General features: G+C 39.2%; 1 protein-coding gene across 3 annotated transcripts; it reads right to left on the reverse strand.

Moving 5' to 3' along the window:
* mut (methylmalonyl CoA mutase) lies at positions 1-27,191 on the reverse strand. Of its 3 annotated transcripts, none has more exons than XM_034150619.1 (13): positions 27,116-27,191; positions 25,849-26,281; positions 24,641-25,008; positions 24,378-24,535; positions 16,873-17,044; positions 16,538-16,786; positions 16,278-16,389; positions 9,712-9,827; positions 7,716-7,831; positions 5,398-5,529; positions 5,148-5,295; positions 2,346-2,513; positions 612-740 (listed from the first exon to the last, which is right to left on the reverse strand). In XM_034150619.1, the coding sequence occupies exons 2-13, from the start codon at positions 26,243-26,245 to the stop codon at positions 612-614; spliced, it is 2,265 nt and encodes a 754-aa protein (XP_034006510.1). In that variant the 5' UTR covers positions 26,246-26,281; positions 27,116-27,191. The 3 variants fall into 3 exon arrangements, with proteins under 3 accessions (XP_034006509.1, XP_034006510.1, XP_034006511.1); XM_034150620.1 differs by having other exon boundaries at positions 25,849-26,250; positions 27,116-27,174; XM_034150618.1 differs by lacking the exon at positions 27,116-27,191 and having other exon boundaries at positions 1-740; positions 25,849-26,245.
* Positions 27,192-27,500: the final 309 nt, after the last annotated feature.

Here is a 27,500-nt window from a genome sequence, read left to right on the forward strand (position 1 = left end):
CACATTTCCATTACTTTATTTTGACCAAAGACGCTTAATCTGATTGAGAATCACAAATACAAAAATACAATTTCCAAATAAATTGCCATTTACTGTTTTGTGGTTTTATTTTTTAACAGAAGTTGAATGAATTAAACATGACTGCAGGCAATCAAGACAGAACGGAAGACCACTTGATTATATCCATGAGAAAAAAAACAGTGTGATAGGGCTTTGATGTAATGTTTTAAAAAGAAAATCTAATCCGCTCATTTCATCTCAAGCCAATGTTTCTATGAAATGTTGTTTAAAATTATTAAAGAGAATGTTTATTTATTGTTTGTTAACAAAGTCTAATATCTATCAGAAATATTAACAAGACTGCAAAAGGCAAACTGTGAGGATACTATAAGTAATCACATGTCATAAACATAGAATGCAATGTAAATACAACCATGACACCCCAACAGATTTGTTTAATGCTGTAAATGCTGTGTTCTCATGATTGGGAATGTCACTCACTTACAATCCTATGCCACAAGTCCAACAGATTCTTTTCAGAAGTGTGAGCGTCCTGTTGATTTGTCGTTGATACAACATGAACAGACCATTTCTTTATTTTTAGCTTGAGTTCACATGGCCTGTCGAATTTTTTCCAGGCTCTTCTCGATGTTGTCGATAACGTCCACAGAAGCTTGTGGGATCCTGGTTCCTGGGCCGAAAATAGCGGATACGCCACTCTGGTACAAGAACTCATAGTCCTGCGTACACACAGAGGAGGAAAACAGTATATATGAACTGCAGTGAATGAAAAAGTCAACTCTATATATGTAAAGAACGTGCACATATATGTAATTAGGTTGTCAATAATTTGTTGTCTAAATACGTCTAGTTGAGTCTGTGAAGCATAATGCTTCACAGACTCAACTAGACGTATCCTCAAAAGCAAAGGGATGAAATGTGTTTGCAGAGAAATGGGATTGATAAGAACAGGATGACGGTCAATGAGACAGCACTGCATGTAATCAAGGACATCCTCTAGAGAAGGAATGATGATCATCACATCAGATTGGATCTCTTTCCAATTGACAGCGGGATGACATCATTTTACGTGTGTTTTTCATGTCTGAGGCTTTAAGAACTAAGCTTTTCTAGAATAGCTGTCGAGATATTTTCAAGCAGCTTCTAAAAGGTAGAACAGCTAAAGTTCTACAACGTGGTGATCACTGACAAGATTACCAGCTCCCTGTGTGGAATGATATATTCCAACAGACACTAGCATCTCAACACCTTTCTCAGGCTCATTAGAAGATATAAAAGAAACCTTGGGTTTAACTATTTATAATCATTTTACAGCTTTGATTATTGAAAATTCCTCACCTGTACTGGGAAAGTGTAATGCTTTTACTTACTTTGTTCAAACATCAGGTCTACATTTAAACATCAGCCTGACAAATACAGGCCAAAAATACCTTGCTATCTGTCCCTACACCTGCTTACTGTACACTTTTTAACACACAGTTACTATTGCATGAACTACAAATTCAAGCATGCACAAAAGAGTAAAACCTGATTCAAAGGAGAAGGGCACTTAGAGGAAATCTACATAATGGAAAAACCGACACATCGGTTGAGACTAAGTCTACCAAAAATGGAAGACCAGTGGAAAGGATGGACATTATATAGAGAAGAAGACAAACACATTGGACAAGATAATCCAGGAAACCATTGAGATTTAAACTCCCGACAAGGGTTGGACAGTCGTTTTTTATTTTTCATTTTTATTTCATTTTTGAGTTGCCCGTTGCGCCTTAACATGTGGATGTGAATTAAAATTGTATTTTTGTATGTCAAAGTGAAATGACAGTATGTACGTTTGGAATTCAGTGCAATTATTTTCAATAAAAACAAAGTAAAAAAAAAAAAAAAGGAGAAGGGCACTGTCAGAGTGCCAACCTCAGCCAAGGTTGTTTCCATTTGTACGGTATAGATACAGTATTGTTCAGTCTTTGTAGGCATAGAAACCCTAGAACACTTTGGTGCTAAGAGTTCACATCGCAGACAACATTGAAGGCCGTTTCCATTCATCAAATGCTTTTACTTTCCCCAAAGGTTAATGGTTTCTTTTTTTGGCCCACGCTACATCTTTAGATCCAGTTTAATAAAAACGTGGGCAGTCCTTTTTTACGCAAACCTTCTGAGAAACAGACAAACAAACTGAACCGATAACATAACCTTCTTGGTGAGGGGAATTGAAGAGACAATGAAAACACAGACGGTAGGTCAATGTCTACCAAACGCCATGTAACAAGATATGGATTATTATTCCCACCATGAGATATATGATATAAAAGTCAAAAGGTTACCTGTGGTGGGATGACACCTCCACAGATGACCAGGATATCTGGCCTGTTCAGCTTCCGTAGTTCCTTGAGTAGCTCCGGTACCAGGGTCTTGTGTCCTGCTGCCAGCGTGCTGACCCCGACACAGTGCACGTCTGCATCGACCGCCTGCTGAGCGACCTCAAGTGGAGTCTGTTCACCCAAGAGTCAAGCATGGAAAAACAGAGAAAACACTGGGTGAGCTGCACGAACATAAGACCAAGAAACTTTCAAAAGGTTGTGGTGTCAAACAACAGTCGACATCAAGGTAATGATGTGAGGTGAAACACAGAAAAGAATGAAGCAAACTGAACAACTTCAGCTCATGGAGTCTTGACTTTTTATTCCGCTTTATGATTTCCATCATCAGAATCTGAGCTCATCGGGGTGAATTTGAAGATAACTCAAGAAGTTGTTTGAACTAGTAAATCCTCTTATCAACAAACAACAATAAACCGACTGTGTGTCTGTTTACGAATGTGTGTCTATAATTTGAGCAATGCAATTCTGCCCTTCAGCATGTTCCCACCTTCTATGTGCTTTTGAAAATCAAAGTTACAGGGTTTGGGATCAGCGGCTAACACTATAAAGTGTATGCACCTTATGCCACGTGCCCCTTTTTATCATCTTTGGTTTTGAACGCAATTGTGCTTTTTAGTCTGGCACCGACAGCGTTATCAACAATGAATTATATGTTCTACACTCAGGGAATGTGGCACTGTAGAATCTACAGTACCACATTCCCTGAGCCGACAAAATCAGAATGGCTAGAAATCACATGTGAGAACATTTGACAGTAAGTAACTTTGTAGTGTCTCTTCCTGTAGATGGTTCCACCATGAGGAACTATGGAAGCACAAGGCATTTCAGAGCAACGGATGCTCCTTCCTAAAGCAAGATTTGTCGTAAGTGTTTTTGTAATAACTGTCACTGCAAAAGGGGAAAAAACCTCAACAGTATTGAAAAGTACATATATTAATCTAGAGACCAAAATAAATCAACCTTTCAGTGTGCAGTTAGATAGCTAGCTTACATGAACAGGTTAGCTAGTTAACACTTGCTAACTAGCTAACGTTAGCCATTTACCTAACTAGCTAGCTTTAGCTATCTGTCGGCAAATGTATGGCTCTTGATCAAAATTATTATTAGTATTTTTATGAAATACTCAATAGTGAAACAGTCTGGACCTGTGTCTACTGTACCATTAAGTCACTACAATAACATTTTGTCAACATTTGCTTCTGTGCACTGACCAGCCACTCTCACACACCCAGCAGCTCCAACAATTGGTGTTAATTTCCAAATAACTAATCACATAATGGGAATTTTAATTGTTACTTTCTCGTCTAAAAAAAACGTTGCTCTGAAAGAAAAAAAATGACACACAATAATTGTTTTGCTCTCAGGTTACACATTAAATTGTTCGGGATGACATAAGATGTGTTGCATGTTTTTGGTGATTTAATTATACTTTAAACACGGAGAAAGGATGCAATAAAAAGGCTGTCAGACTTTTTCTTTCAGTAAATATTTCAACGGCTATAAAAGGGAACGCACAGGTGCAACTAATTAGATTACCAACGCCATTGTACTATTTTAATGTGCCTGTAAGCTCTGCTGTAAGTGAACATGCACGATAACAGGAACATTACACTGACACACCTGAATGGAATGTAGTCATTAATTAAGGGTTCATGTGCTGCACTTGCATCTGACACGTTTAAAGCTGTGGTCAAAATAGCAGGCACATCCATCAGTATATAATGTTCACTGCCTACTAAATACATATTTAATTATAATTTTACCAACAGACTACATACTGACATAAACACAAGCAAGATCCTTCACACATCAAAAAACGTTGCAAACAGGCATTATTACCACAAAAATCTAGAGTATAAAATCTATTATATTCTAGATTTGCATCACAATCTCACAAGACTGATGACAGGTCTGGAGGCACGTACTGTAGGTGCATTGCATTGTGGGGCGGTAAAGTATATGTTGGAAACTCACATTCAGACATTCTTGTAAATGTAGTACATTCTGACATTTTATAATGTACACAACAGTCATAAAATCCAAATGTCAAGAAAAAAAGTAAATGTCATTCAAAACTCCTTTTATAAAAAAACGTACGGTTAGAAGGGAGAGTACGATTTTTTTTATACTTAATACTTAAGATATGAGCAAAAATGACCTTACTCTTGTAATGCAACTCAAGGAGTGAACATACTGTACTGTTTATTGGCCCTCTCACTCTGGCACTAGGCACAGGGTGAAGAATTTGAACTTTTCAGTGCACCTGGTTTCAATAAAGTCCATTTCAGAGTCCTTTCAGCATCTAAGAGTTTGCCAACTTGTACATTCTTACAGAAAATAACAAGGGGATAATTGGTAGAACACTAGAAGAATAACAAGTGAGAAGAAACAGTCTTTCAGTCATATAAGATTGATTGAATATCTTATCACGTACAGTCTAGTAGACACCTACTTAATATTACTCGAGTATCTTTAAGAAATGTTTGGTCAACCATCAAAAGTCCATCTATAATAGGTGTATCTTGATCAAGTAAAGCAGATCTTATAAATAACTTATAGTTACCCTTCACCTTTTATACTGACTATAAGTTTTACATTTTACAATTACTTCACAAATACAATGAGGTTTTTTATGTGACCAACTCTTGCTTAAAAGGTAGCTTCTAGGTATAGCAACTGCTTCTGGGAAGATTTTAACTGTGGTGTTGTACTGCAGCAGATGTATAGCTATTGTCTCACACTGACCTGAAACAGTGGTCCGATATCCACATCAAAGCCCAGGTCGGCAAACCCTGTGGCGATGACTTTGGCCCCCCTGTCGTGACCGTCCTGCCCCATCTTTGCTACCAGCAGTCGGGGGTTCCTGCCCTCGTGCTTCTTAAATTCTGCAACTCTTGAGATTTGAAGACGAGAGAAATAGGAAAAAAAGTCAACCAGCCCAGCAATCAGTGAGATCATAATGAATGTGAAGATACTGATTAGATGCATTTTCTACCTATTGTGTGCCGCAGTGATCTCTTCGTGCGCTCCGTACTCGCTGAGATAAGCACCGCTCACCATCCTGGTACTGGCTTTGTGCTCACCAAACACTTTCTTCATTGCATCAGTTATCTCACCAACCGAACACCTGTAATGAAAAAAGAAGACGGCATCTTTCTCAATGTGTTTTCACTAAATGATGCTCAATAATTCAAGGAGATGCAGTTCAAATGGTTTCAGTTCAGTTCAAGATATCTACATCATTTAAACTGAATGCTAATGTCTCTGCTTTTTCATCTCACTGCAGGATGTTTCATTATTATTTATAGAAGTGCGTTCTGTGTAACACGGCATAAAGATTTACACTAGTCTCATTTCCACAATATCAGTGTTGCATTAAGGGTAGTAAAAAAGCAATGATCAAGAAGCTTTTGTGTTCTGTATGGCAGCTCTTGAATAAAATAGGAGCGAGTCATTTGTACTCAAAATAAAGTATGATGTATGTTTAATTTAGAGTAAAGGTCAAACGGTATTACAATTGCACAGGATGTTGAAGTGGCTATAGGGAATGTGCCTCATGCTGAGGAAGCTCCTCAGTTTGTGGGTTTTGATCAGCAGGTGGGCTCTTTATTCGTGGAAACAGCTCAACAGTATCAGTATTGTAGTCAGGTTATCCACGTGTTAACCAGTTTGGGGACTGCGGATGGAAATTAGCTTAAAGCAAAAAATCCGGCTCATTTACGCTTGTAAGCATTGTTTTGTTTTAAAGTGTTCATCAATTCAAATAAACGATTAAATGAAATGAAAAAGTGTGTGTTTGCCTCACACACAGGTCAGATAGTACCATACGACCTAATTTCTTGTGTGACCTGAGTTAACCTGCAATAACTTTGGTCAGAAGTGAGCAAAACACTACAGTATAGAAATAGTAGTTATTGGGTAAATACAACAGAAATATGGTATTCTAACAACAACAAAAAAGAGATGTTTAAGCAAGATTCAATTACCAAAATCACTATTTACATACATGGCTAATTTCAGACATCTCATTTTAAAGTTACTTGATTCAAATCAGATTTTTTAGTATCCAACTAAACAGAAACATAGTTTTCCTACAATTGCAGTATTGCCACAGATGAGTTTGACTCTGACATGACTTTCCGCATGACAGCCTCAAGTATGATGAAAATTAAGCAAGACATGTTGCCAGAGGTTGATAAACAAAAAGAGCATTGAAGAAAAAATATGATTATCACGATGGTTTTTGTTTTACTGCATGGAGCATGCGTGCGTAGGTATCTTCAAAGCGTCAGTCTGAAACAAAGGAGGACTTTCTTTCACACGGTCAGAGATCATCAGAGAACATCTTTGTGAAGTATTATGCACAATGGAGAAACAATATGCCATGAGTGAACATTAAGGCAATTACATTTGATAGGGAATTATTTATCTGGATCCTGAGTTCTAATTAATTTAGCCTTTCCCTCTCCTCTCACTCCTCCGGGATCTGCTCGACCGATAATACCAGGACAAAGTTGACAGAGGCAAAGAGCAGGAGGGACCTCTGGGAGTCCTGAGGTGGAAACCTGTCAGATACCAGGGACAGAACTTCTAGTATCTTGTCATAGAATATTGAATATTCTCTTAGGATTACTTAAATAACAAGAAAAAGGCAATAGGATCTCAGGCTTGGTTGGAGATTGTGCCATTAATGTGTCTAAGCAAGTGTCTTGTCGATTCTCCGTCCGTAACTTTAAATCCTCAGTGTCTGACCTCAGCTCAAAGCTCTCCAGTGTTCTCCTTGTGTTCCAGTTCTTTATTCCAGGAATACATCACAACATTTAATATTAAAAGCTCAAAGAGCCACTGTTATGCTTTTTGGGGTTTTCTCTTTATAGCTTTGTGTGCGTGTAAATGCTCTGCAAAGGCTAAAATCCCGGAAATGTCTCTATTTGACCCAATTGTTTTACTTCCTAACATAATGACATCACTATGTAATACTCGTGCTTTTATTGGCTAGCGCTCCAACAAATGCTATGTGATATGCTAAGGGTGGGACATTTCCGACACATCTCTAACGGTTGACCAATGACAACAGAGCTGTCCAGCTAACCAATCAGAGCAGACTGAGCTCTGGTTTCAGACGGAGGGTGACAAGAGGCAGTATGAGAAAAATAAAGACCTTTTGAACATTAAAGCATGGAAACATGTCACAGTAGAGGCACAAAATATGAATACGAACTTGAAAATGAGCATAATATGTCTTCTTTAAGATGCACAGACAAAAAGATGGTCAGTACAGTTAGAGGTTTTAGTGACTGAGGGAGTTCTGACCTGGCTCGTGCTGCCTCCACAGCCAGGCCGAGAAGGTTGCCCTCTCCGGTTCGGGAACACTCCTCAATGGCTGCCAGGAACTTATTTGCCACCTCTGAGTCACGAGTCTCCCTCACCTGCGACAGAGACAGGAGTCATAAACAAGTTATTTTTCTAACAAAAATTTTTTTAACACCAATATAATTCATTATAAATAATATATGAATGTATAAAGGGATACAAAATAATGTGTTTAAGGAATCTTTAAGACTAAAAAAAGATCACTGAGTGGTAAAGAAAATGGCTGAGTGGAATGGAATGCAGCCATTATTATTAATCAAAGTTATTATTATCACCGCCAGTATGGTAAGCAAAACATTTTTTTCCAGTGTTTGTATTCCCCTGTAGAAAGGTATTCTGTCATAACTTTTGGGAATTATTTCTGATATATATATCTGATTCAAAACTATCATTATGAATACGGAAAGATTAGAAGGTGGAAATAGGGGAAAACCGAATATTAAACTAGAAATGTTTCTGACAGAATTTATAGGACTAACTATTTCAAGTCACTGAGCACAATATGTTAACGTTATGATATTTTGGTGCTAAAATAAAAAATTTGAGCAAAAATCACATTAACAATACTACAAAAATAAGAACTTACTTTAAAATGTAGTAAAACATGTTAAAGAGTGAAAATGGCCCAGATATGTGTGACTCATCGGCACATGCAGCAGCACGTCATGATGTCTCCCACTGACAACCCTCTAGAGCCCATCCCCCATAGACCCTGAACCCAGACACTCCAACTGACGTCCCCTGAATAATCATTTAGACGTAGGACATGACCTAAACAATACTTCTTTGTGATTCAGCCTTGGAATATGACGTATAGTGTCTGCAGTTCCCACACAAACACTCCTATCACTGGGTCCATACACAAAAGAGCTAAAAAGCCTCAGTTGCTTACCAATCCTATTAAATGAAGGCGCACTATAAATTATTTTCACTATAATTTCACTGCAGATTGTTTTGACAGTTAAAGCTTTGCTAAAACATTGTCAACAATTATCCATCCTAAATTCCCTTAAGCACCTGTTTGTTTTTGTTCTACCTGTCGTAACAGATCCGAATGTAATGACATTTCCGAGCCCAGTGACATTCCAACGAGAGCGGTGAGCCAGAGATATTTAACTCCATGACAGCCGGTACAGGAATGATCTCCTGTCAGTTTACATACAGTATGCTCTATGCCTGCCTGCAAGGTCGCTGTGCATTAAAATCAAGTACATATAACGGACAGAAAAATAGAAAAATATGGGAAGAGTAGTTCTGTTGATTTCCCTAACTAAGAATTCCACACAGAGTTCCTCAACTGCATTTGTTGAGATCTCTATTCATTATTTCTCAATTGTAAGTATTCATTCAAGTAGAGTATAGAAAATGATGGTTCATTTATCTTCCTGTCATCATCGATTTTAAATGTAATTCATTGTTCTCTAGCATATACGTCATGCGGTTTGGTAAATTGATGATATTAGAATATGTGGATATTTGATAAAGCATTCAAAATAACCATCACTAGATAAACATCTCTAGATTTTTTGAAAAAAATGGATAATATACTGTGCTGACAGATTATGGTACATATAATGTGGAGCACAATATCAATATGAGAATCATTTAAAGATAATAAACAGTAATTCAACTTTCACTTGTAAGAGCTCTACTTCTTTTGCATGTTACTCCCTTCACTATTTTCTGTGTCTTTGCTATCAACAATGTAACAAACAAACAAACAAACCACACAAATAATGGATGATTTGTATGTTTACTATAGAGCAGGGCATCGCAACACATCACTTCTACTTGGTGAGTCAGCAGTACCAATGTGTTCCTATCTTTGCATGCAAATGTATTTGTGGTGGCAATGCCTAAGGGTGCACTAACATCAGTGTTTTTCATTAGATGAGGCACATTTATCAAAAAGATAAATTGTCAAAGGATCACTGACCTTTTTTAGTTTGTCAATCTGTTTGTGGCGCACAGCAGTGTTATCTATAGCCAGCACCTCCACGGTCTCCTCTTTCGCCAGCCGGTACTTGTTAACCCCAACAATAACCTCTGATCCTGAAGGACAACAGGGGGGGGGGACATTTATCAGTCGGTCAAATTACAATGCAAAGTCTCTTTCAAGGTGTTTTCCAAAAAGCTGTTAGCCTGAACACAACAGATAACAGAAAGCTGAAACGTATTGAAAAACAAAATCAACATACAGTCCAACTTTATCTCTTTTCCTTTAACAATGAAACTTCCTTTATGTATTGTTACATATATTGAAACTCTTTGGAACGTATCCTATCTGTAGAGCTGCAATGATAAGTCGATTAAACGATTCGTTTATCTACAAAAAACAAACAGGTAACTATTTTTATTATCAATTAATCAATAAAGTCTTTTATGCAAAAATAGCAGCTAATGCAGTTTTAAGTAGGACGGAAACATTCGAAAATAATATCTAATTGCATTGATTTTGACCAATATCTCAATTGCAGTGTGATTCATGACATTAGATGGAATGTCTTTTTGGCATTATTATTTAAAATGTTATAAAGAAAATATATTTAAATGATTATGGTGTCTTTTTTTTTGCAAGGATTCGTGCCAAAGTAAGATTTCTTCTTGAGTTTGTAGGCCAGGAAATCTTTGCTGCCCCACAATTCTTCATTTCAGAATAGTATTCATATATTTTGCCAATAACATTTTGCATCTCTTGAAATCTTGATATTGCAATTTCGATAACATTTCTAATAATTGTTTAGTCCTAGTTTTCAGCCTCCCAATACAGATATATCGGATTATCTTTTGGTTTGGACTTACAAAACATTTAAGACACATTTAAAGGTCCCATGACATGGACATTTCTACTGATCATAATTCCATTGTTGAGGTCCACCACCGTTACAGCGGAACATCAGTGTTTATGTGTTACAATGGCGTTTGTTAGCAACCAGAAAATGACACCAGTAATGACAAACAGATGAGAATACTGCATGGGGTCTGTGTGTGATGGACCAATCCGCGGAGCCATTACGTCACTATGACCGTTACGTCACTGTGACCAGGAAGAAAAAAATGGAAAAAGAAAGATCTCCAACGAGGCGTTCTGGGGCAGCATAGACAGATTCAAGGTTCAAGGTTCTTTATTGTCAAACTGACATAGCTACAGAGTAATTATGTTGTTGAAAATCTTATCTGTGTTAGAGTTTTACCCGCTACAGGGTGTACTTTGAGGATTTGTGACTTTGCAGACCGTTTACATGCATAAAAAGCTACATAACACACAAGGGGACGGGTAATAACCGGAAAAGCTTGTCATGGGACCTTTAAAGACACAACCTTGAAATTCGGGAAAATCGGATGGACATTTTTCACCATCTTCGGACCATTTTTAGACCAAAAGAATAAAGTTGTGCAGGGGCAACAGTGGGGATAACTAGATGTTAAACTAACAGTCATAATATTCTTCGTGGCCACATTAAAATGTAGACATTTCAGGGCTATCTTACAAAATACAGAGAATTGCTCATCTTGAAATAATGTTAAAAATCAAATACACAGAATTCAGGAGGACGCTCACAAATCTCTATATTCTCCAAACTGTTTAAAATCTCTCAATTTGACTCGTTCAAAAATATTAGAGAGCCTAACATGCTCGATCAGGATTCAATGCCCATCAGACGTGAAGACAAATGTCGGATGTGGAGATGTGCTGCTAGGGTGACTCAGAAAGCCAATGAATATAAATGAGAGCCTCTATCAGGAGGATAGCTACACAGTCAACGGTCTGCTCTGCTCAATCGCAGTTGTTTCTACCCTCATGGGACGCAAGTTTAGTCAATTCCAAAGGGACACAAAGAAGATTTCGTTTAACTTTCTGATAACAACCTCACCAAGTGCCTACACACGACCTAGCTCTTCATGCAACACAACAAAATACACACTGGCAGTATAAATCAAGCCGTGATGCCTGAGCTCAGCTGCTTTGTTATCATCTTATGGTAGCCTTTGTCCATTCAATTGAGTCAAGCAGGGCTCACAGGGCACATGTTTGGATAAAGGGCCCTTTCTTATAGTTGCAGGTGATAGGACTAGTGCTGTAATTGGCTCTTTTCAATGTCCACTATGTACCGTGGTAAGGCTGTTGAATGGACCCACTGCTCAAGAATCCAAGATTTTTCCCACTTGCTTTGATTGTACGCATTGTGGTGCGGTCGATCAATACGTAGGAAGCTGCGTCTACACACCCAACAGGACTGAATGAATGACGGAGAGTTGATTAAATCGGACTAGAGTCAATAGAACAGCAGGTTAATGGTGCATTCATGTGTTCTTGAATCATTATTCTGTCTTCCGTTTGAGCCTGAGCTTTAGGTTTGAATGTGGAAGAACATAGACACTATGGATGTGTTGTATTTTGTTGATCAGGGCATTTAAACATCAGGTTGATAGTGGTTCCCAGTATCTGCATGTCGAGAAGAAGAGCCAAGGAGACAGGTGTAGCATGAAATAAGATCTGGGACTAATATCCCTATTTGTCTATTTCTGTACCATTGCATTAAGTGAACACAGCCTTAACAACCTACAAGTTGGCTAGTGAATCAATGTCTGAAAGTGAATATTTCATCATTATCAATGTAATTTTTAACATGATGACTGGCTGAGAATGCATTAAAGAGAAGTTGTATTGGACGGGAAGCACTAGCTGTCGAACCTGCATGTGTTAAGTAAGGTAAAACTGACGGCATATTTTGCAAAAAGTATTAATACTCGAGAGGTTCACACATTTACATATATCAATTCACAGGAACAGATTCTGTGGAAATAGCATTGCTGCACATTCCTACATTTTAACCCTTTCACGCATAGAGGCTACTACAGTGGACAGCTTTTCAAAAGGTGTTTTCTTGTATATGCATGGGTTTTGATGGCATAGTTGCACCATCAGCCACTACATAGGACCTATGCATACAGTAGGACCCTATTGCATCATCCCATACACTGCCACTCAGTGGAAAGTGAGTGTAAGTGCATGATACATTTCTCTAAACCAAGCTGGACGACAAAAAGCCAGATGGACCGAATCACTCGTCGATATCTTGCCAATCCTTTTATGGAAAGCGCCCCCTGCAGGTATAACAATGTTGGTGACATCAAGTAACAACTAAGGAATCATATAATTCATAAATTGTCAAAGTATTGATTTTATGTTTGCAGGAAATTATGATTATTCACCTGTCCACTAAAGTGGACGTCATGCATCACTGGCTATATACTACAATTCATACTGTTACTGCTACTGTTCTACTTGAAAATACTTCATTTGCAATATCTTTTTGCGCCGTAAATCAATATACTTATGTTATTATAATGTAATTTTAAGTTTGCACATCTTTATTTATCATTTTTTCCAAATGTACATGTTTTCAGTTCAGACTTTAACGCATACTGTCCACCTGAGTGGACATATAAAAAAAAACAAATCTAAATTTGAAAAAACTAGATAAAAATAAACTAAAGAGCAAACATCCTGAGTGAGGCTTTCATAATTCATGCATGAAAGGGTAAAGCTTCAAACGAAATAACATGGTTAATTCAAACTTAAAGGTGGAGTAGGTAATTCACTTCAGAAACACTTTTTGTTATATTCCATGGAATGCTCTTAACATCCCGATAGCAATGAATACATTAAATGCTTTAACAATAAATACATTAAAACAATTCATCTGTGGAAGCCGTGGCGCTGTAAAAAGCACGACCAATCATTTTAGCCGGCCTGGCTAAAATAACTGGATGGCCTACGCTACCTGCCTGTCAGCCTTCCATCTGTGCCCTCATTGGTCATGTGCACGTTCGTGTGAGTTTTAAAATGCTATTAAAACATGAACTTTGGTGACCATTGGGCTGGCCTGCATGGTCTGCCTACAAAACAAAAACATTTTTGCATAATCCCATGAACGCACAAAGAGTGGCAGTTCAGTCCTAACCGCTTACCTCCTTAAGCCCACCTTTAACCGAGTGCAAGGGCCAGAGCACGCCCTCTACCTTGTGCCGACATATTTACTTCCTCAGATATTCAGTATCATAGCAACCAAAGTGCCTCGGCTAAGAAAAAAAGCTGCGCCTCCAAAGGGCTCACAGCTGGGTATGTTCAGGTGGGAAAATACGCTCCAGTGAACCAAGCAAATTGATATTATTCTGGAAGATCATATCAAATAAGTAGCCCCTTTATATCACTCTCCACCTATCAGGATGCTCTCCGTCTCAAAAAGGTTGGAGACCCCAAGAGAGTGTAGATCGGGGGTTCTAAATGGCAGGAAACAAGCATCACCTTGCTTGAAGGTCGGCGGGGAAAGACGGCTGCAAGATGGCAGCAGGCAGTTCAGGCGCAGTGGCAGCAATCTATCTCTGCATGATTGTTCTAAATCTTAAGCCTCTGTTTAGCTACACCACTAATCTTGCCCCCTTGGTAAAACAACATGTTGAGGATACATCATTATCTACACCAACAAAGTCGCCGAATACCAAGCATTTCGGCCATGGTCGGCATGTTATCTATAGTTCATTCATCTGGCACTCCTGGCAGACTCTCTCAAACACAAAAAAGGGATTAAAACGAAAAGAGGAGAATATCGGGCTATTGGCTGTGCTGTGTCTCTTGCTCTGGTGAGATATCCTCCCGTGTCCGGGTCCCGGCGTCGTTTCCATCGACCTGACGGCTGGCGGCCCAGACGCTGAGCTCCACACGCCATCAGCCGGCTTCCGAAGAGGCTGGCTAGCTGAACAGCTAGCACCACCAGCGGGTCTCTGCGGTCTCACGCTGTCTTCCTTGATCTCAGGAAGGCTTTTGACACTGTTGACCACCAAGTGCTCCTTACAAAGCTGACTTATTTCAATTTTTCTGCAGTTTCTATACATTGGTTTAAGTCTTACTTATCGAACAGAAAACAGTGTGTTTCGGTCAACGGTGCCAAATCCACCTACGTTGTCAACCCTGTTGGGGTTCCACAAGGTTCCATTCTTGGACCATTACTGTTTTCACTGTACATTAATGACTTGCCTAATGTATGTCCTGAGTTGAATGTGCAAATGTATGCCGATGATGCGGTCATCTTTATACACGGGAAAAATACAGAAATAATCTCATCTTGTCTCTCAAATGCTTTGGACAAGGTTCAACACTGGCTGAACAACATTTGCTTACAGTTAAACGTAAATAAAACAGTATGCATGATGTTCAGTAAACGACCAGTCAAAATCGAAGGATCCAATGTGTTTTTAAACGGAGCAGAAATAGAACTAGTCTCCCAGTTCAAGTATCTTGGAGTAAAATTGGACTCAAACTTGACTTTTAAGAAACATATTAAGAAAGTATCAAATACCATTAAATTCAACTTGCAACATTTTAAACAAATCAGACCCTTCTTAACTGTCAATGCTGCAAAGTCATACCTCCACTGCATGATTCTATCCCACATTGAATACTGTTTGACAAACTGGTCGTTTGCTTGTGCCACAAACCTGAAACCAATAGAACAGCTGTACAAGAGAGCTATCAAGGTGTTTGACAGAAAGCCATATTCATACCACCACTGTACCATCCTTGAGAAACACAATTTCTTGAGTTTTGACAATTTTAAGTCTTTTAAAAGTATGTGTTTTATTTATAAATGTTTACATGGACTGGCCCCCCCTCCCTTAGGGGAATTCATCCACAAAAAGCACACTGGACGCTGCACTAGGTCAGAAACCAGAGGAGATTGTGAAGTCCATCGTAGACGGACCACTTTTGGTCAAAATGTACTTTCCATTAAAGGCAGCTCTTTCTGGAATAGCCTCCCAACTGAGATACGGGATTGTCCCACTCTCAATAGCTTTAAAGGACAACTTAAAGAATGGTTGAGAAACAAACAGACGTGCAATCACCGCTAGATGCACTTCAATACAGGGGCATCTCCTCTTGCACTTTATAGTTCTTTTATCTTCTCTTGCACTTTATATGTCGTAGCTGCTACATTGTACTGCCATGTGGTAAATACTTGTGTATGCTGCTCTTGCTCTTTTTGCATATCATGTATTTATTTGTTGCTATGTTTATAAATGTCATGTTCTTAACTTCTTATATGTTGTATGTCAGGGACTACGGATGGAAATTAGCTCAAAGCTAAAATCCGGCATGTTTACACTTGAAGCATTATTTGTCTTAAGTGTTCATTAATGTGCATTGTCCCTATTCAAATAAACGATTAAATGAAATGAAAAATGAAAGTAACACAGGAAACTCAGGGGAAATCACACTGGTTTTGGGTTAAAAAAAACGATTTAGCATAATACAAATAATTCAATGTACTCTTTAAAGAAGACAAACAAGATCAAGAATAAGTTAACCTAATAGATTTCTATCTTTTTCCAAAAGAAAGAAAGAAATCACCATTTGAAATGTCATTGCAGCTCTGAAGTTAAGAGGTAGAGCACTTGTTTAAAATAAGGCAATCAGCTTATGATGTAATCATACAGTACCTGAGTCAATGCGGGCCTGTCTGCGAGCGGCACATTCCTCAATACGAAGTTTTGGAATGCCCTCTGCCACAGCTTTGGCCATGCCTCCCACCTCTTCAATTTCTTGAATGAACTATACAAAAGGAAAACACAGCTTGTTAAAGGGTGGCTCAATGATGATGGATTACTTCTAATTTAGTCATTAGGTGTATGTAACGCTTGGGTTTTCAACAGGAAACAGAAAAGAGTTAAAGATTTTTCCATCTGTCGCCATGACAAACCTTTAAGGCTGTGTTATAGACGTCATCCGTGAGAGACTCCATCATGTGCGAGCCCCCCCAAGGATCGGCGACTTTGGGGATGCCCGACTCTTCCTGGATGATGATCTGAGTGTTCCTGGCAATGCGAGCGCTCTTTACTGTGGGCAGTCCCAGAGCTTCATCGAATGAGTTGGTGTGGAGGGACTGGGTCCCACCGAATACAGCCGCCATGGCCTCAATCACCGTACGGACCACATTGTTGTACGGATCCTGAAAGGAGGGTTCACATGGGAAAGTTCTTCATTTCCTTTTCTTCATTTGCTATGATGGAGTTGGACATTTTCACGTATACTTACTTGTTCAGTGAGGGACCAGCCTGAGGTCTGGCAATGTGTGCGGAGGAGCAGAGATTTGGCATTCTTGGGCTGGAAGTTCTCTTTAATGAGCGTGGCCCACAACTTCCTGCCTGCCCTCAGCTTGGCGATTTCCATGTAGAAATTCATTCCAATACCCCAGAAGAAAGACAACCTGGCAACACACACACACACACAATAAATAAATAAATATATTCCCGAGAAATTCTCTACAGCAAAGAAAACCAGTTCTTCTTATGGGCGCAACACAGCATGAGATAGACCCGCCAGAATTAGAGTACTAAAAGTATTAAGCTTCTTGTTAAGGCTTTATATCTATGCCAGAATCCTAGTAACCAAAAATAGATATGCTTAATTCGATGATAACTATTACAAAAAGCAGATGGAACCAAATAAATCCAAGTTAAAGTAACATAAAATACAGGTTGGGCCCTTTTTATAGCCGTGTTTGGTTTGTCTGTTCGCAGCTACTGTGGAAACATGGCAGCGCAACATAGTAGATTCTGTGAAAGACGATTGCTTCCCGGTGTAGATATGTCCAACCCCATGGACTGCATCCCAGTCTTAACAGCTGGGAGTAGACATTGTACTTGAGGAATTAGCAAACATTAGATCATTTTAGTCAGCTGTTTAATAGCAAAACATTGTTATCAATAGATAGGCAGAAACACCTAAATATATTGGAGCCGATCTAGACAAAGAGTCTCAATGACATAGATTGGCCATCAGGGAACACTTTTCATGTTGTGGTAACAATTACAGGTAAAAGAAAATCCAATTCAAAAGAGTTACGTAGAGGTTATATATAAAATATTATACATTTAAGAAAATAACGTATACTACTTCACAAGTATGAATAGGAAAGTCAATGTCAGATGAGTAATTGAATGAAAATGGGCATCAACCAGAGCAAAGTAATTGCACAGTCAAAATGGAATGAATCACTCCCTCTTGGTATGTCCCCCCCCTCCATTATGGAAATTCAATTCTCCCCTGCTGTCAGACAGTGAATTTAGAGACTATCTTTCCACTCAGATTTCTTCCGACATTGAAATTAATGACACTTCCGACGTTAGTAGCGGTATTCTGTGGGAGGCTCTTAAGGCCACTGTACGGGGACAGGTCATTTCGTACACTTCACGTAAGAGAAAAGAGGAAAAGGCTAGGCTTTCAGAAATCTGTGTTGAGCTTCGCTTACTCGATGAAACGTACTCCTCCTCTCCCTCTCCTTCTCTCTATAAAAAACGCCTCCTGCTACATTCAGAACACGACCTTCTGATGACAGGCATTGTTGAGAGACAACTGAGACAGTGTAGGCAACGTTACTTTGAGCAGGGCGACAAAGCTGGTAGACTCCTAGCTCAACAAGCTCGTGCGGCCAGTGCGTCCAGATTGATTCCCCAAATCAGATTGTCCGATCGCAACCTTACTTCTAACCCAGCTGATATTAACAGGGCTTTCTCTGAATTTTACACCAATCTCTACACTTCGGATTGTCCCCCGATCCCTGCCACGACCCCCAATCCTCTTGACTCCTTAACATACCCCAAAATTAACGAGAACATCGCTGGCGAATTGGGCGGCCCCATCTCCACCCTTGAGATACATGATGCAATAAAATCTATGCAAAGTGGGAAGTCTCCTGGGCCTGACGGCTATACAGTTGAATTCTATAAGGCATATTCTTTCAAGTTAGCCCCGATTTTGGCAAGGATGTACAATGACTCTCTCCAGACAGGCCGATTGCCAGAAACGTTGTCCATTGCGTTTATCTCCTTGCTTCTCAAGAAAGACAAAGATCCTACTTCATGTGGCAGTTACAGACCAATCTCACTGTTAAATGTGGACTGTAAGATACTGGCCAAAATACTGGCTATCCGCCTCCAACGCGTACTGCCAGATATAATTTCGCTGGACCAAACAGGCTTTATGGTGGGGAGACACTCTTTTTTTAACACAAGGAGGTTGCTTGATGTAATTTTCTCTCCTTCCTCTAACACCCCCGAAGTCATAGTGACACTTGACGCAGAGAAGGCCTTTGATAGGGTTGAGTGGGGTTTCCTATTTTCTAGTCTTGATAAATTTGGTTTCGATTCCCGGTTTATTTCCTGGATTAAACTCCTATATGCCTCTCCATCTGCCTCTGTACACACTAATGGCATTCGATCTCCCCCTTTCTCTCTCCAACGTGGTACTCGCCAGGGGTGTCCTCTTTCGCCGCTGTTGTTCAATATAGCCATTGAACCTCTCGCTATCTGGCTCAGAAGCCATGATAGGTTTGAGGGCATTACGCGTCATGGCTTGGTTCATAAACTGTCTCTGTATGCTGATGACCTTCTTCTTATGATCTCGAACCCCTTATCCTCTCTCCCCCCCATACTGTCGATTTTAGATCAATTTGGCCGTGTATCAGGTTACAAACTAAACATTCAAAAGAGCGAAGTATTTTTTGTAAATAAAATGGCAGAGGCACTTCCCCAATCCCTATTCCCCTTTAAAAGGGCTGTGGAGGGGTTCAAATACTTGGGGGTGTTTGTTGCAAACTCTTTTAAAGACCTGTTCCCGAAAAACTTTCAGCCTCTACTAGATAAATGCAAAGCTGATATGTCTAGGTGGGCCTCCCTTCCCCTGTCTCTTGCGGGTCGCGTCAACCTTATAAAGATGGTCATCCTGCCAAAGTTTCTTTACCTTTTCCAACACATCCCTGTATGCATCAACAAATCTTTTTTCACTGATCTTGATAAGCAGTTGAATGCGTTCATCTGGAACAACAAGCCTGCGCGTATTAGAAGGTTGTGTCTCCAACTCCCTAAATCAGAAGGGGGCCTGGCACTCCCCAACTTTCGCCACTATTACTGGGCCTCTAATATTAATAAACTCCTCTATTGGGCTAAATATAAACTTTCAGACCCCTGCCCACCTTGGGTACATATCGAGCTGTCATCTTCTGCTCCTTTGCACTCTATAATCTGCTCTCAGCTCCCTGTAGCGACCCATAAACATTTGAGTAACCCAATTGTTACTAGCACCTTAAGCATTTGGCTCCAATTCAGGAAACAGCACGGGTTACATAGAGCTTCGGTTCACACCCCAATTTCAAACAATCACCTATTCTCCCCATCATGTACTGACCCGGCCTTCCGCGTTTGGTCGAACAATGGTCTGGCAACGCTTAATGACCTTTACGAGGATGGAGTCTTTTCATCCTTTGAATCCCTGTCAGTCAAATTCAACCTGCCAAACAGTCATCTCTTCCGTTTTTTCCAAATCAGGCACTTCATCCAAAAGCAATTTCCCCATTTTCCTAACCGCCCCCCCGAATCGCCAATTGATACATTTCTCACACTCGACCCTGATCAAAAGCGCTTGGTTTCAGTTCTCTATGGTCAGATTGGTTCCCTGAGTCCGGACCCTATGGTGCCTCTTAAGGAGCTCTGGGAGCGTGATCTAGGTAGCAACATTTCCGATGATCAATGGAGTGACGTTCTCAACCTAGTCCATACATCATCTATCTGTGCTAGACATGGCCTACTCCAGTGCAAGGTGCTCCACAGAGCTCACTTTACTAATGCTAAGCTGGCTAAAATGTTCCCGGATCGGAGTGATGCCTGTAACAGATGCAATCAATCCCCAGCTGACCATCTGCACATGTTCTGGACTTGCCCGAGGCTGGACACATTTTGGTCTGACATATTTGGAACCATTGAGCAGGCCTATAACACAAAGATAAACCCTAATGACTGCACTGTTCGGCCTTCCTCCATCTGAGAATATGCCCATTACTATACGCCGTGTCATTGCCTTCACCACTCTATTAGCTAGACGCTCTATTCTCTTGAAATGGATACATGCTTCCCCACCAACACATGATCAGTGGATACGTGATGTCTTGCAATGCCTTCAGATGGAGAAGTTAAGATTCTCATTAAAAGGATCTCTGAAATCCTTCCGTACTACCTGGGACCCACTATTAGGCCTTATCAAAGAACTCCCTATCACTTCTGACGCTGAGTCGCAGGTAGCTCTCTGAAAGGGAATAAATTAAATAAAAGTAACCATTCATATTACTGCTCTTCCGCCATGATCCTTTGTCTTTTGCCCTAGACTACTCATCTATATTTCCTTTTCGCTCTTAATGAAACTCTTTTTCCTCACCAAGACGACAATGTTTACTATTATTTTCTTCCCTTACACCAGCAGACTGTTTTCGCTCTCGACTTTATTTTAAATTTAAATTTAAATTTAAATTTTTAAATTTTAAATTTAAATATTTAAATTTAAATTTAAATTTTTAAATTTTAAATTTAAATTTTTCATTTTTATTTTTATTTTTATTTTTATTTTTATTTTTTATTTTATTTTATTTTTTATTAGTATTATTATTTATGTTTTACTTATAATTGTATCTGACTTATTCAGTTATTTTACTATTTGGGGCCATCCATACCTGTGGGTGGGGGGGTTAAATGAAAAAAAAAAAAAAAAGACTGTAAACAAGGACTCTACGAACCCTGAAGTGAATGCAATTTCAAGGAGGTCCTTTGTAATGATCCCCATTTTAATTGTAACATCTGTACTGTTTAGTATTACTGCTCTCACTTCTTGTCATTTGCTGGATTATGACTTGTTTGCAATAAAAAGATTTGTAAAAAAAAAAAAATTGAATGAATCATGACGAATAATCTGTTATAAAATCTGTATAATTGTCTTAATAATATGTTTTATAATGTATCAAATAAAACAATAAATAATGCTTTTTAGGGAACTTCAAGTGACACAGTATGTGAATATCTATTTTAGGAGCACACAACCTTCAAACAGTACATTAAAGTTCTCCCACTGTGGTCCAAAGGCATGAAGTGACAATCACGATATCAACCCTTAGTTCCATGCTTTGTGCGATTCTAAGGGTAACTGCTGCTTGTCAGTCTGTACAATAAGAGGTAATAGCTTAGGGTGGAAACCCTTCCATTTCAGTCAATTGAGTGGCTTATCTATACTGACTCGCAGTGGCTGCCTGTGAACCTCGTCTCTGAAGTCATTATGTGGAGAATGGTAAGGCGAGACTGGCCTATCAGAAACGTTCCTGGGAATTGCATGCACACGGTCCTCTACCATTATCTCAGTAATTGGAACACGAACAGGAAATAATGGAAGTTCAATGCTAGGAACAAGAACTGGACAGAGGGCAGGGATGTTGAATTGGTACAGTTGTGTAAGTGACTGAAAAGAGTATTACTGTCTACTGTACATCAGCTCCAAATTATAGATAATTTAGTTGGAGTGGATAGAAATAATGTGATTCTACGGAGTCAATCAGAATCAGAATCATATAAAGCATGAACCATGGATAACAGTGGGGAAATAATTGATTAGCTTTTTTTCCATCCGTGAAGAAAAGAGTAGCAAATTACGGCAAAAATGTTGCACAAAAGGCTTGACCTGACTTTATTCTATTTCCTTAGATAAAATATTATATTATATCTGTATCACACACTGTGTTTGGGCTTAATGGTAAGTTATTGTATACCTTACCCCAGTACCGTTTGATTTTACTAACAGCTTTTCCCTCTGGTGGTTAAATAAATAAAGACAATCGTATTTTGTTTGCCATTCAAATGTGGCTCGCATGCTTAGATGTTATGCAATAATCAAACATGCATAGCATCAATATCAATTGAATAAAAAAATGCAAATCATGGATAGCAGGGCTAAGTGTTTTGGTATTTAGGAGTGCTGTCATTAAAAGGACATTGAGTTTTTCCAGCTGAGGGGAAATACTGAACTGGGTGGTTATTGAGTGGCGGCAGAAGCTCCTGTTTAAAGGGAATAAGTGTAAAGTGGATGCAGTCCCTGTCAATTTCAACAAGTAACGCACTTTTCTGACACTCATGGTGCTAAGAGCTCAGTCACACTTTGGAGGCAGGTGTTACGGCTGACATCTTGTTTCTCTGGAGTGTTAGCTTGCTTTTTAGTATTTCAATTGATGCAGTTTCCAGCATAATTTACCCAACAGAGAGGCGAAGTCCCTCCCTTTCCGGGGGACCTCCATGGGACCTTATTTCGGAAAAAGTATGTATTGAAGTCAATGGCGAGAGAAAGATTATCTTTCGATCCCGTTTGAATTGTGCCACGAACTACACATATGATGTTTGTCAATTTAAAAGATAATTTTGCAAGTCAAAAGTAACACTTTTTTTTGTGTGAAACCGCTCAATGAACTACATCTCCCGTCTCGCACCAACACGGCCGTCACGTTGGCACATTTCACTTCTTTCTTTCAGAATGAGGCGAAAAGTATTAAAAGAGGTGAAAATCACTACAAGTCTGGGCATGTTGAGAGCTGTACATACACACAAGGGGAGTTAGTCGGTTCCATAAGAGCCAGCATGCAGGACCGGGATTCTGGGATTTGTAGTCTTTCTAGTTGCGTATTTTTCATAGTCTTATATTTCAACAGTTTTACGACAAACTGTGACTTTTTTGACATGGAAATTATTTTTTAAGATTGACAAACATCATATGTGTAATTCGTGGCACAATTCAAACGGGATCGAAAGATAATCTTTCTCTCCCCATTGACTTCAATACATAATTTTTCCGAAATAAGGTCCCATGGGTCGGAAGTAGATGGGCGGGACTTCGCCTCTCTACTGGGATCAGGTCATTATTTATTCCCATATGTATGTATTTACATACTTTGAAGTCAATACAAATACCAGACTTTGGAATTTTACCTCGTGACATTCCTTAATGAATGTTCCCCAACAGCACATTTATCATTTTCTGGGGCCTCATTTATTCAGCCTAAACCCTGTGCAACAAATTGGTATATTCATAATCTGTTATCTGCCGGTTATTGAATAATTTATGAATAATTGTATTGATAAAATGTCAAAATAATAATACAAATATGTAAATTCAAATCAAAACCAAATGTGCAAAGTGAGATAAAGACTGGTTGCGGTTGTTTTTTTGTGGCATGCAAAAATGCTTCAACCAGAAAATGGCATCAGAAAAACAATCCTACCATAAATCAGTAAATCGACTTAGTTTACAATATATACACAATAAAGATATTATAGCATTATTATTATTTATTATAGCACTAATGAAAATTGCTCAAAATAAATTAACTTCCTAAAAGTTTTATTTTTATTTGGAATAAAGGATTTATCTTCCTTTTTAAAATGTAATAATTGTAGCGTGATATGAATGAGTACATATAAACATCCTATACAATATGGTCTAAATTTAGATTCAAAATGTCACTGTGTGTGCTGTGCTGTGTACATTTTGATGCTTGTAAGGGGATTTTATTAAAATCCTCAATTTCTATTTCCAAAGAAATGTAGATTCACTGTTCATTTCAAAGAAGGATCCTCCTCTTTTAAATGTAATCTTATCTTTTTTGTGTCTGGTTGGCACATATGCATCCCTTGTGCTTTTTTAAAGAAAATCTAAAAGTAAAGTGAATATTGGTCTACCTGGGGGCGAACTCATCAATGGTTAGGCCCGCTTTCAGACCAGTGCGGCAGTACTCCAGGCCGTTAGCGATGGTGTAGGCTACTTCCAGAATGGCGTCAGCTCCAGCTTCTTGAAGATGGTAGCCACTGATGGATATGGAGTTGAACTTGGGCATGTTCTGAGAACATTTAAGTCATTGAAATCAGTTAAACTCCCAATATGATGACCACCTGACAAGCAGATTACCCAAGTACTTAAGTAACACTTCTTAAGTTGTACCTACCTCGGTGGTGTAAGCGAAGATGTCTGCGATGGCATGCATGGAGGGCTCCGGGGGGAAAATATAGGTGTTGCGTACCATAAACTCCTTCAAAATATCATTTTGAATCGTGCCAGTAAGTTTTGCTTTGGACACGCCTTGCTCCTCTCCGGTCACGATAAACATCGCCAACACAGGTATAACTGCTCCATTCATTGTCATTGAAACAGACATCTTCTCCAGTGGAATTCCATCAAAGAGTATCTTCATGTCTTCCACTGTGTCTATAGCAACTCCGGCCATGCCAACATCTCCGTGGACTCGTGGGTTGTCCGAGTCATAGCCGCGGTGCGTCGGGAGGTCAAATGCCACGGAAAGACCCTGCTGACCAGCTGAAATAAAAGAGCAGAAGTGGATTAGGGTCTATAGGGAAATGGAGATACAGAAAAAGAACGAGAGTCATAGAATGGAGCTCAGTGAGAAAACATCAACAGACAGCAAAAAAGGGAAGGAAATTAGCACCTGTAAAACAGAGGGTCTATTTGAAGAAAGCAATTACTTAATTAAAAGGGATTAAGGTAACATTATGCCATATTTTTACTGTTTGGCACCAGTGGCTCGTTCTACAAAGATTTCATGATTGGCAGACAACAATAAAAAATGACTGGCCGGTAGAAATGGTGAGGAATGAACTGACTTTCAGACCCTGCTCAAAATAGTGGTGGGAGGATTTAAGGTATTCAGTTTTAAAATCCATTCCTAATTACTCTTTGTTCTCCATTGTTTGGCTTTTGCGCTCTAAAACTCAAATCTTGAGTGCCCCCTCCTACACAAGACTAAAGGATGAACCAGCAAAAAATTACCTCTATTTTCACTTTGGGTTATTTTCCAGTGTATTTTAATGACTGTAGATTTAAATATAAAATGTGTTTATGGTTGGCCCTTGCAAGCTTTGACGACCTTCTAGAAGGTTAAATAATCTCAAGCAGTTTCTGCACACACCCGTACGTAAAGATCTGCATGTCATTTTAGTCTTTTCATCTTCTTCAATTGATGTTTGTGTATCACCTTACAACTCAATGAATAAATAAACAGCAAGGTCCTAGGAACATGGAACAGCTTCATATGTTGAGTCCAAATGTGTTACAGGAACATGATGTCCACAATTGTGCATTGACAGAAGACTAATACTGCCAATAAAGGATAGAAAAAGTTCAAGGCGACACATTTACCTTTAATGTTATCTCTATAAAACTTGTTGCTCTCTTCCACTGTGCTAAATCCAGCATACTGCCTGATAGTCCAAGGTCTGGAGGTGTACATTGTAGGATAGGGCCCCCTAGTGTAGGGGAAAACTCCTGGCAATTCATCTGGCCTGTCAGTTGAGTCTGCTTTGGTGTACACAGGCTTGATGTTGAGCCCCTCAGGCGTGCGCCAGATAAGGTCCTCCGGGTTCTTCCCCTTCAGCTGTTTCTTAGCCAGACTGGCCCATTCAGCATGCAGCTCATCCTGGTCCTGGCGCGGTCGGGAAGTGTGGATCAGAGAGGTGCGTGTGTGTGCTGAGGAGACTGAAGCTCTAACCAGGCGCCGGGCAGCCATCGCTGCACAGGCTCTTTGTGCAGTCAGCATGCTTACTGTTGACACAATCAGACGCACATGGAACACCTGAGATAGACAAAGAGGAACCGATATGAAGGTGAAAACACTTGTAGAGGTTGCATGGTTTGGGGCTTGAGTAAGTGATGCCAACACACATTGACTTATAAATGCATCCTATTGCAGCTTCTATGGTGATAGTGTTACAAATCCTTTAAAACTGTGCCATTGTAATGTTGCTTAGCTCCAAAATATGATATTTTCTGAGTTATAGGGCAAATGTTTTGCTCTATAACTGCAGCATGGTTATAATAAACCCTGCACCATCATCTTACTGTGATAATGTTACTGTTGGTTTCCTCCTGGCTGACACCTTTAACAGTTAACTTTGTTTTGGTGGAAACTTGGATATAGACTGAGGTTAAACATGAACATAGCATACTCTGACACAGAAGTTACCTTTACTGCTTTTCTTGTCAGTCACTTATATTTAGTACATGGTTAGGCATGTATAAACGTGATATCGACACTTGACAGAGGACATTGTTGTATAATTTGAAAGCTAACACATTTGCTAGTTTAGCATTGTCAACTAGCCTAACTAGGACATATCATATTTTACAGATGTCAAAAAGTCAAAGGATGAATAAATCTCTATGCAATAATATAACACATATTTAAATGACTAGTACAAAGGCACAACTTGCAAAGTTATTGCTGACATAACGTTAAGTAAGCTACACCTGCACTGCTGTGCAGGTGTAGCTTAGCATGGATGTTAGCTTGAACTAGTAGCATTCATCTATGGAACCAAATGGATGTCCGCTCACATAAGACATTTTGTAAGCACGTAACTATATTTCTTAGCACACATTTTTACATATTTTAAGAGCATTTGCTGACCTTGCCGTCTGTTGTGCTTTTTCAGAAAGACGTAAGGCGTGTGTTCGTCAATCCAATGGAGTTTCACAACATTAACAGTCAGTCAGCCAATAGCGTGCTACGTTCTATCTGACAACTTTGAACTGCGACACCGGAAGTAAATAATACATCCAAGATAGTTGAATGTCGTAGAGATAAGCAATGTCAGCTGTTTGAAGTATATTGCTATTTTTACACCAATGTGTTGTTTTATATTATATAATGTTGATGTGTTTAGAGACTACTATCATTCACAGAATATACTTCATTATTAGCACTATAAACAACTCAGACTGTGATTTACTGGTGCATTTTCATAAAATCTGCCATTAGGTGGCAATGTTGCTGCAGCAGCCTCTGTCAAACA

The sequence above is a fragment of the Trematomus bernacchii genome, unplaced genomic scaffold (assembly GCF_902827165.1).
Source record: "Trematomus bernacchii unplaced genomic scaffold, fTreBer1.1, whole genome shotgun sequence".
NCBI lineage: Eukaryota > Metazoa > Chordata > Actinopteri > Perciformes > Nototheniidae > Trematomus > Trematomus bernacchii.

What these genes read in the sequence shown, in the direction of transcription:
- mut (XM_034150618.1), bottom strand. Translation starts at nt 26,245, where the DNA reads ATGCTGACTGCACAAAGAGCCTGTGCAGCGATGGCTGCCCGGCGCCTG. An exon ending in TCTATAACACAGCCTTAAAG is followed by an intron (nt 16,390 to 16,537) that starts GTTTGTCATGGC and finishes CCTTTTGTATAG; the next exon opens with TTCATTCAAGAAATTGAAGA. An exon ending in ATCACTGCGGCACACAATAG is followed by an intron (nt 5,296 to 5,397) that starts GTAGAAAATGCA and finishes TCAAATCTCAAG; the next exon opens with AGTTGCAGAATTTAAGAAGC.